General features: G+C 33.2%; 4 protein-coding genes across 11 annotated transcripts in view; 2 read left to right on the top strand and 2 right to left on the bottom strand.

The window, feature by feature from the left end:
• Positions 1-6,330, top strand: part of LBR (lamin B receptor) — a 58,544-nt gene extending 52,214 nt beyond the window's left edge. For 2 of the 7 annotated variants that reach the window (XM_034321217.2, XM_076691144.1), the window contains exons 2-9: positions 3,246-3,403; positions 3,486-3,669; positions 3,746-4,029; positions 4,112-4,475; positions 4,548-4,846; positions 4,913-5,166; positions 5,244-5,368; positions 5,431-6,327. In XM_034321217.2, coding sequence (XP_034177108.2) covers positions 3,254-3,403; positions 3,486-3,669; positions 3,746-4,029; positions 4,112-4,475; positions 4,548-4,846; positions 4,913-5,166; positions 5,244-5,368; positions 5,431-5,714 — 1,944 coding nt within the window. In that variant the 5' untranslated portion in view covers positions 3,246-3,253 and the 3' untranslated portion in view covers positions 5,715-6,327. Of the gene's footprint in view, positions 1-1,364; positions 1,502-2,578; positions 2,983-3,013; positions 3,118-3,245; positions 3,404-3,485; positions 3,670-3,745; positions 4,044-4,111; positions 4,476-4,547; positions 4,847-4,912; positions 5,167-5,243; positions 5,369-5,430 lie in introns of those variants that run through there. The other 5 variants (XM_034321216.2, XM_034321218.2, XM_034321220.2 and 2 more) reach the window with 5 other exon arrangements.
• Positions 632-2,684, bottom strand: LOC117602784 (heat shock factor 2-binding protein). Of its 2 annotated transcripts, none has more exons than XM_034321243.2 (7): positions 2,573-2,684; positions 2,155-2,331; positions 1,805-1,997; positions 1,616-1,734; positions 1,418-1,522; positions 1,078-1,343; positions 632-953 (listed from the first exon to the last, which is right to left on the bottom strand). In XM_034321243.2, the coding sequence occupies exons 2-7, from the start codon at positions 2,209-2,211 to the stop codon at positions 632-634; spliced, it is 1,062 nt and encodes a 353-aa protein (XP_034177134.1). In that variant the 5' UTR covers positions 2,212-2,331; positions 2,573-2,684. The 2 variants fall into 2 exon arrangements, with proteins under 2 accessions (XP_034177134.1, XP_034177133.1); XM_034321242.2 differs by having other exon boundaries at positions 2,439-2,591.
• Positions 6,331-6,465: 135 nt separating the features above from the next.
• On the top strand, positions 6,466-7,622 carry PSMG1 (Proteasome assembly chaperone 1). Its single transcript, XM_034321254.2, has 5 exons — positions 6,466-6,705; positions 6,791-6,870; positions 6,933-7,096; positions 7,170-7,365; positions 7,438-7,622. Exons 1-5 carry the CDS (start codon positions 6,608-6,610, stop codon positions 7,620-7,622), a joined length of 723 nt encoding a protein of 240 aa, XP_034177145.2. The 5' UTR covers positions 6,466-6,607.
• Positions 7,623-7,790: 168 nt separating this feature from the next.
• Positions 7,791-9,399, bottom strand: CycK (cyclin K). Its single transcript, XM_034321241.2, has 6 exons — positions 9,181-9,399; positions 8,981-9,112; positions 8,794-8,899; positions 8,488-8,718; positions 8,270-8,416; positions 7,791-8,188 (listed from the first exon to the last, which is right to left on the bottom strand). The coding sequence occupies exons 1-6, from the start codon at positions 9,397-9,399 to the stop codon at positions 7,791-7,793; spliced, it is 1,233 nt and encodes a 410-aa protein (XP_034177132.1).
• Positions 9,400-9,646: the final 247 nt, after the last annotated feature.

The raw sequence follows: 9,646 nt of genomic DNA, 5'->3' as shown, positions 1-9,646 counted from the left end.
CATCGATGCTCAATGAAATTTCGACTGACACATTGTCATACGTTCCTCCTAGCGCATCCTTCTATCAATGCATCGTGCATACTAATTAGCCGTACGTACAATTGGTATTGTAAACGTATTCTAATGTTGTCGATGTAACGCGAAGTATAAAGAAAAAAATTCAATTTATATTTTCAATCGACTTGTCGCTCGAACGAACTACGATTGGTGTTTATTCAATTAGAAGATACTTCTTTATAATCAGTTTAATCGGTCAGAAAGATATTCATCCGCTCGATGTACGTTTTACCGCCTAACTGTATGCATAATCGATTTTCGTACTGTTCCGTACGCCATTCCGCACGATTGCTTTTATTTTGTAGCTGCATTAAAGCAGATCGATATTCGACAGTTCCCGAGACTAGTCACGAACACGTTTTCAAGGATACGCTGATGTTTGATAGCCGTTCGATTCGTGAAACGATGTAACGCGTCGCTCGATTCCACGAATACGAGTATTTATCTGTTCCTCGTTCGGTTCAATGCGTGTAATTCGCGTTACATCAACGGGATTTTTTTCTCTTTAGCAACTTTCAATTAATATGCACGTTAATACTACAGGCGATCAACGTTAAATAATACGTAGCGTGTTTTAATTGGAACTTAGGAATTTCTGCGAGTCTCGCAAATGTTTTATCACTTGTTTCGCGACGGTGCTCATCCCGTTGTCGTTCGACGCTGCGATATCCTCTATTCGGTCGAGCGGCAGTGTCGTAGTCAACTTTTGAATATATTTCGGGTTAGTCAAATCGTATGTAATCAATAGTAGTATCCGCAGACATAGCAACTGCAGTTTGCTCGGCAACGAATTGTTTCTCAGATAATAGTTCAATGGTTCCCATATCTGCGACTCGAATAGATGCTGCAAACCGGTCTTGTTCATGCTCACGTTATAGAATATCATTAACATCAGCCTGTGAAATTATAGGTTACAGTTAGAAGTAAAAATAAATAATAATTTACCTAATAAAAGTAAAAGAATGAAAGTGATAGGAATGCAACGTTTCATACGCATTGACTTAATATCAATATAATCACTTTTGTAAAGAAAGGGAACCCTGGGAAACCGGCAAAGCGGGCATGAGTTTGATCATCTTCTGTACGAAATCACGGCCATTTCTGTTGGTGATTAAGAATTCCCTACCCTCAGGAGTGGCTGAGATATTCGTCACGATGCCTAGTAAACCGCTAATAAACTCGTATTCGACGTTGCAAGTTGGAGGGAACGCGTCCCGATAAGTGTTCATGAACGCAACGAAACTTCCGTCCGTTATCGATAATAATTCGTCGATCTTGTGCTGGAACTGTAAACAGACCAATTAGCGCGAGATTCTTTGTTCGTGGAAGAAGCTCGAAGGAGAAAAACGTGTATTTTTACCCCGGAAAGCCAAACATCGACAATCTCTGGAGACCTAGAGGCGCGCCATGATAAGTTGCTCAAAACCGCCCCTAAGCTTGCGCAGTATGTACTTTGATTTAATATCTACAAAAAGAAAAGATAATTAAATAAAATAAAATGATCATCGAACGTCGATAAACGTTTACGGAAGCGAAGAGACGTTAACGTTAAAGTCACTTGTTCTCTCAGGTACTTTATTTCCTCTTGTGCCCTTTTATTCCCATCGATTTGTTGCTGCAATTGGCCACGCAATTGCTCGCACTCTCGTTCCAGAGCTGACAGTTTTTCTTTCTCCTCTATAATACACGTTAATTAAAATAAAACGCGACATACTTTTGATACAAGATAAATAGCTGGTCCTCGAACCTTCTTTATTCGCCTTAAGATCGGTAAACGATTTGGGAAACGGATGAAGAAGCTGCAGTATCTTTTTACCATCGTCTATGTTTAGTTTTTCTAGGTTAACTTCCAATCCAGAGGCGGCCAATGCCTCTGGAACGTCCTTTATAAACTTGCACATACTTTCCTCGACGGTGCTCAAGGTGTTCTCCACGGCAATCTAAAAGATTTCGATATGTTTGAATTACAAGGAAGTGGATTTCCTTTGGCGTCATTTCCGGCTGCCTTTTTATTTTGCGCAAATCCGTAGAGCACAATACAAACGATGAGCGATTGTTTGAATATCGAGGGAAAATTAAATTTATTTATGTACATACCAGAACTTGTTCTTCGTCCTTTAGATTTGTTTCGTCTATGTCTACATCGGTGTCCATGGTTATTCGATGTAATTTTGATACTGGTTTGAATGATTTCTTTTATATGTATTTAACGAGTTAATGAGACTGAAAATATTTTGAAAGGTTTCACTTGCATATCGTGTGAATTATCGTCGCCTGTATAGACAGATAAAATTCTATATTATAAAAAATACGCAAGCTACATATGCCAGCGTGTCACAATTCAAAAAATCATAGAAATGTAACGATTGTATTAATGGTACCTTTTAGCATGTAATTGCTTATTTTGAAATTGCTTTCGACTAACATTTAGTGCAACTAAAGAGTCATATAACGTTACATATATTATGAAAACCTTCAATTATACATTTATTTAAATACGTTTATTTCAAATTACCTAAAAATTACAAAAATATAGATCTCCATCCCACAAACGTATCCAAACACCCGGATTGGTGATAACGATTGGTTTTTTTAATAGCTGCAACAGATTTTTTTTTAAATATTCAAAATTTCTACGTCGCTGTTTAAGTTCTTTTATTTTTACGAATTATGTATAATATTTATGCAAAATTTAACATTCGTATAAGTGTGTTTTCTTGTAAACGCATCATAATACACGCGTCCTGTGTTGCATCCAGCGTGGCCTGCATTTTATGCATCTCGGAACACCGTATTTTGTGCGCGTCTTCGTGTTATGATGCAAAAAAAAGCGTTAATTATAACCTTACGATTAGAAGCTCTCTTATTTTTAAACCAGCCAGAATCTCATTACAAGATATTGCTATTGCCTGAGTGGAACTGCATGTAAGTTATGGAAATGTATTATTTGTGTTTCAATATGTTAGAACTTAATTCAGCTTTCGTTGCATATACGATAATATTCAATTATAGAAACATGGAACAATATTTGTGTTATTTCGCGCTATTAATTTTTTTCATGTAAAAATCTTTTTTTTCAGTATTTTATATAAATGCAATGTAATCAATTTACATAATAATAATTGTATCTATATACGTATGTTTAGTTATTATGTAACCATTTTTTTAAAGTAATTACTGCTTTCCAGGTATAAAAATGAAGTTTGAAGAAGGAACAGAAGTACTTGCTAGACATCCAAGTACAGATGAATTTCTTAAGGGGAAGGTATTAAGTGTGAGGGGTGATTCTTACAGGATAAAATTTGAAACAGGCAATGAACGTACTATTCATTCAAATGATGTTAAGGTATGTTTTGGAATAATTAATCTTTATCTTTCATTAGTTCCATATTTCGGAACTTCTATAGATCTTCTCTTCTAAATTTTAGATCAGTAGACCGTCTAGAAGTACAGCAAAATCAAGCTCTTTAGGTAAAAAAAGTCCAACTAGATCTGGTAAAAAATCTCCAAGTAGACGTTCACCTGGAAGATCCTCATCTTCAAGTAAACAGGCTTCATCCAAAAGTACAAAATTTGCAAAAATCTCATTACCACGAATACAATTATCTGATGGTAAATGAAGAAACAAAGTATATAGCGTTCTTATTGCTAAATGGTATCAATAGTATAATCATTTATAAATATACAGATGCAGTTAAAACTGATAATACTATCAGTAAAAGAAGTACAAAAGATGAAGATTTTTTTGATCCAGCATCTCTTCAGTCTCAATTAAAAGAAATGAGTACAGTCACGCGTAGATCAACGAGGCTCTTCTCGGGTGCGCTAAAACCTGAATCAGACCATAAAATGGTTATGTTAACAAGAAATATTAATAGAGCTGTCTCGCTTCCTTTAGAAAGGAAAAGTCAGTTGTTCGATTTTAATTTTATTGAGGGGAAAGAAAGAGGTCACTCGGTACAAAGAGATCAAGTAAAGTTTCTTTTGTATGCATAAATTATCTACCGTAAATCAATTAAATTTTCAATGGGTATTTATTAACATTTCGTTTCAGGATTTGTTAAAGACTTTAAACTACGAAGAAGATGTTGATTTGAGTACACAGGTAATGGAAAAACGGGAAAAGGAAATAAATATCGTTAGCGAACCACAGGAATGGGGAGGGTGGCTTGGTAGTCTCATTCTAATATTTTTATTACCTTTGAGTACAATTTTACCACAGTTAATGTGCACAGAAAAGCGGTGTTCATTTGGATACCCTAATATAACTACAGATTTAAATACCTATATAAATTTAGAAGCTTTTGTTGCATATTTGGGATATTTGCTTTTCGTGGCTATTAGTTCAATTATTCCAATTGGACGTAAAATTTATGGCCCACAGAGCAGGATGGAAAGATTACAATATCGTTCAAACGGTAATTTTATTAATAGTGAACTATTCCGTTTGAAGCACGAAACGTTAGCAATTATTTTATCTTTTCTTCCAGGATTTTTAAGTGCTGTTTTATCGTTATTTGTACTTATCATGTGTATATACCAAGACATAAAAGTCACTGATTTCATTATAGAAAATTGTGTACAGTTGTCAATTAGTGGTTGGATCATTGGAACAATTTTATCAGTGTTATTATTTTTAAAGAGTGATAACGCTCCCATAGCTAATCTTAATATACACGGATCAACAAATAGTACGATATATAACTTTTGGCAAGGAAGAGAAATTAATCCCAGAATCGGTCCTATAGACTTTAAACTATGTCTCTTCCGTTCATCTCTAATAGCTGTGGTAGGAATTTTATAAGAAATGTTCTTTAATGTAACAAAACCTATAAATTTTTTATTGTATTTACAGATTCTTGTTAACTTATCTATCGTAATTAAAACAGTCGAAGAAGCCGAAAGTTACAGCTTAGAACACCTTAATGTTAGTGTGTTATTAACTTGTTTACTACAAATAATTTATGCAATGGATACCTTGTTCTTTGAGTCTGCAATTTTAACAACTTTTGAGATAATGTATGAAGGAACTGGTTACATGTTATGTGTTGGATATTTTCTATTTCCATTTTTACCGACACTTACAACAAAGTATATGTTGTACCATAAGTAAGTATTACAGTTTGATTGAAAATGGTGTAATGTAAGTACAAAATGAAATCAAACATTTTTTTTTTCAACTTTAGAACACAGTTGAGTTACTTGAATGTTCTTCCTGTGCTGCCTTTTATAATTGGATATTTACTGTATAGGATTAGTAACTTACAAAAGAACGAATTCAGACAGAATCCTTTATCTCCATCACTCGCACGTAAGTATTGTAATAAGTTTATGAAATTTTTGCAATTTCTAAACGTTTATATTATTTCATAGATCTGGAAACCATACCGACGATACGCGGTACGAAACTTATAGTGTCAGGTTTGTGGGGTTACGTGAGACACCCAAATTATTTGGGTGACATAATCATGTGGTGGTCGATATCGTGTACAAGTTTGGCATGTGATGTTTTGCCTTATTATTATGCGGTTATGTGTACAGCATTGTTAGTACACAGAGCAGTAAGGGACAATGAACGTTGTAAAATGCGCTACGGTTTAGCTTGGGAACAGTATATATCACGGGTTAGATACATGATTTTATATCGTATATTTTAGAGCATTATGTATACAATGATAGTAAGGTATTTTTAGATACCAAAATGTGTCACAGAACTGTACCTTGAAAACAACAATGCTCATTATTTTATAGAATGAAATACTTTAAATGCGTACATTGTAGTTTTAAGACGATGTTGAATATATACCGTAGTTCACCAGAGTCCATAACTGCGAAAAGACTAATATTCGTTCTTCGCGCTTCTCCAGTGCGCATCTTCGCCCTGATTGGCGGTACTCCCAAACGAAGTGGAAAGCGATTAGCAGAGAGCTCGCTGCGTTCCCCCACCATCTTCCAACCTGCGCATCGCAGTTATGGACTCTGGTGAACTGTGGTATACATATGTATATCGCCAGAATGATGTATAGGGTCCAAATCAACATGATTTAAAACCAAAAAGAATCATCATCACATTTTATATTACATTTAAACACATACTTGGGTTTTAAAATTATTAAAGCGATAGACAAAGGGCTATTATTTGAATGAAAGATAATTATTTGTACAATTAATGTAAAAGATAATGTAGAGTAAGACATTGTTGATATGAATACTTTATTGTAAAATATAATTCAATGATAAAAACATCAAGAATTTTTATACTTTTATACAGATATGTATAATTGCTGATTGGCAAGTAAATAATTTTGTAATATTCACGTAACTTTAAAACAACATAAAATTTTATTGAAATAAAATACAATATTTAATAAACAAAAGAATTGATGTATTGTTTGATGCTTATTCTTCTTTCATTGTGTTTCAAACATGAACGATGAGTAGCGGTTATTCTGATACCTTCGTAACATGATGATCATGATAACCATGATGACATGACACACTAAGAAGAGCAATAAGCAATTAACGCTCTCAATTAATTTCATCTAGCAAAATGGCTAGTTTTTTCGGTGAAGTAGTATTTCCAGTTTCACGAGCATTTTGGGATGACGAAGAGGAAGATGGACCGACAGGACAACCAATATATCAACCGTAAGTTGTATTTTTATTTAACATAACCTCCTTCAGATAAATACATTTGAAGATATTAAATATTATCTTTTAATATTTATTCCAGTGAATTCTTTGTTCGATGGTTAAAAGAGAAGCCAACTCGAATCAATAAATTAATTGTAATTGAAGGCGAAATATTAATCGGTAATATAACTCCTGTTTGCCAGCGTTGATATCTTAATGACTTCTGATTTTTATGAAATTAGATTTCTCAAAGGAAAGTTTGGGTAAAAATTCGGAAGAAGTATGTTTTGTAGAAGATGATAGACAAAAGAAAGCAGGTACAATTTATCAAATTAATGATGAGGTTTATTTATGCATTGTATCTGAACATTTTGATGTAAAATTTTCAAGTAAGCTTGTGGATAAAGTAAGTATATTTAAGTGAAGTAATCTGCTATCAGATGCTAAGTGCTCTATATTAATTTCTTGGAATTTATTAGATGACTGATATTTTGTCAAGTGTAGAAAATACAATTTGCATAACATATAGACATATATCACAGTTTAAGAATAAAAATATACCAGCTGTACCATCATTCCTGAGAATGTTAGTCACAGAGTCTGGTAATAATGTTTGCAAGTTAAAAGAACCCTTTCTGGAACAACCAAATATTGTATATGGAGTTACAGCAGGAGGTCAGTTTTAATTCAAATAGAAACATGGTTTAATATAAAAATTTAGTAATCAAATTGTATTTTTTTTTTCAGTTTTGTCATATGCAGAATTTATGGAGTTACCTGCAGTTTTATACGTTTTATATATAGATAGTTTTGCATTGGATTCTGCATCTGCAGAACCTCTTATAAAATTATTTGTAGCTTTGAACTGCACACTACATGATGTTTCATTTGCTGGAAAAGATTTTTTTAATAAAGGCAACCTTTATATGTAGAATTTCAGCTAATTTTTTTAATGTAAAAGCTTTATCATTTAATATTACTGTCAATAGCAAATATTAAATATTTACAATATTTACAAAAATTCAATTATTAAGTTTTTAATAATATAATAACCACACACGAAAAAAAATTATATTTTTGGTATCAAGAGTTTCTATTCGCTAAGGTTGTGGTGGATAATACGTGCGCGGTGCGGGTGCTGGAGGAACTGGATTATTTGGTGGAAAATATGAAGCATTTGTAGGATAAGGATATGGTTGAAATGGTGACTGCGTTGTACTAGGAGCAGGCGGTGCTGGTCTGATAGCACCAGGTGTACCCATGTGGTGCATAGGTGGAACAATGTGATTCATCGCATTCACGGGAGGAGGAGGTACCGAAACATTTGCTGGAGGAAAGGCTGGTGGATAATTGATATTACCAGGTGGAAAATTAGTTGGATAGGTTGGGAAATGTGGTGGTACATCCATTGGTTTCATTGGATCTGTAGCATCTGTAGGTGGACATCCATTTGCTGAAACTGCAGCTGCTTCAACTTTGGTAGATTTTCCTGGCGTTACTGCAAATATAATTTAAGATTTGTATTTCATTTTTGATTTAATTAAATACAAATAAAACTAAGAATCTCATTTTTATATACCATTTGGTGTGTTAGGTGCTGACTCTGTGGGAGGTGGAGGTATTGCTCTATCTCTACATGGTTCATTAGATGGTGTCATTGGTGGTGAATCTGGTGGCTTTGTATTATTAGCTTGTGAATATAAATCTAGTACCTGATGACATATGTCTGAAAAATTGTAGTACATATAAGAATCACATATCGAAAAATAAGTGAATAAATAAACTATTGTAACAAACCTTCTAAAAGATCCATGGTAACATCTTCAACAAACATATCCCACCAACGTAAATGTTTTGGTTGTCTTCCATTCCAATCTACTACTTCAAATTTGCTAAGCTTTCCAGCTAAATACATGAGAGCAACAGCTATGATTTCTGGTTCCCATTGGAGAGATAATGTTGTACATAAACTATCATTAACAAATGTCCAAGCCATTTGGACCATCTTCTGTAATTTGTTTTTATCACCTGCAACATAGCCATAATACATCTTGTTATTTAATATATGATTCATGATGATATTTATTAGATTCATATGTGTACCTTTAAGGCATTTTGCATATTTAAGCAGATAACTATATGGATGTTCAACTTGCAAATCAAATTTGATAGTTTGTAATAAAATTCTTTCTAATGTCATAACTTCCTCCTGTAAAACAAACATGCTTATAAAAGAAATGTTATTCTATAAGTTACTAATTAAATGAGATAAAATATAATCTGAATTTACCTTAGGATCTTCTCCAAATGTCATAAATTTTTGGTCAGTTAACAAAGTTTTAGCAGTCTTAATGATGTCTTTACATTTTTTTGGAGTTTCTTCTACTTTACCTGCCAGAAATAAACAACAGCATGCAGTCACCTAAGTGACATTAAAAACATGAGACACACCATTCAGATTTTAAACCATATTTACCCATGGATACTTACATATCTTGGAAAGTTCTTAAATGAATGAAACATATAAAATCGGTGGAAATAAACAACACCAGTTGCCATTGTATTGTAACCTAAATCCATTTTTGTTCCTGTATCAATGATAAACCGTGCACCCTCTTTTCTATATCTGCATTCTGTTTCATAATCAATCCCATCTTGAATTGATGGTGTATTTCGCAGTTCTTTCTTCTCATAATACCAGCATGGCATTTTTATGATCTTGAAATGTTAATTATACAATTAAATTTAAAATTCTACTACAGGTTAGTATACTTATTACTATAGTTTTCTTTACAAAGCTTTTATTCATTGCTTAAATGTTTCTCATTAAACATACCACAAAATCTTTTCAATACAGAAAAGATTAAATATTTTATAATGCTAATAATGTTAAAATCGTTTACATTTACAGTATCCACATTTGCCGAAAACACGAATGGATTCAATCAGTGATTAC

The sequence above is a fragment of the Osmia lignaria genome, chromosome 12, assembly GCF_051020975.1.
Source record: "Osmia lignaria lignaria isolate PbOS001 chromosome 12, iyOsmLign1, whole genome shotgun sequence".
NCBI lineage: Eukaryota > Metazoa > Arthropoda > Insecta > Hymenoptera > Megachilidae > Osmia > Osmia lignaria.
This window is presented reverse-complemented; position numbering and strand designations above follow the sequence as displayed.

Coding starts and splice junctions, on each gene's coding strand:
- LOC117602784 (XM_034321243.2), bottom strand. CDS start 2,211: ATGGACACCGATGTAGACATAGACGAAACAAATCTAAAGGACGAAGAA. Junction 1,523..1,615: donor TAAAGTACCTGAGAGAACAA/GTGACTTTAACG, acceptor TTCTTTTTGTAG/ATATTAAATCAAAGTACATA. Junction 954..1,077: donor GGTTCCCTTTCTTTACAAAA/GTGATTATATTG, acceptor ATAATTTCACAG/GCTGATGTTAATGATATTCT.
- PSMG1 (XM_034321254.2), top strand. CDS start 6,608: ATGGCTAGTTTTTTCGGTGAAGTAGTATTTCCAGTTTCACGAGCATTT. Junction 6,871..6,932: donor TGAAGGCGAAATATTAATCG/GTAATATAACTC, acceptor TTATGAAATTAG/ATTTCTCAAAGGAAAGTTTG. Junction 7,366..7,437: donor ATATGGAGTTACAGCAGGAG/GTCAGTTTTAAT, acceptor TTTTTTTTTCAG/TTTTGTCATATGCAGAATTT.
- CycK (XM_034321241.2), bottom strand. CDS start 9,399: ATGCCATGCTGGTATTATGAGAAGAAAGAACTGCGAAATACACCATCA. Junction 8,900..8,980: donor CATTTGGAGAAGATCCTAAG/GTAAATTCAGAT, acceptor TTTGTTTTACAG/GAGGAAGTTATGACATTAGA. Junction 8,719..8,793: donor ATATGCAAAATGCCTTAAAG/GTACACATATGA, acceptor GCTATGTTGCAG/GTGATAAAAACAAATTACAG.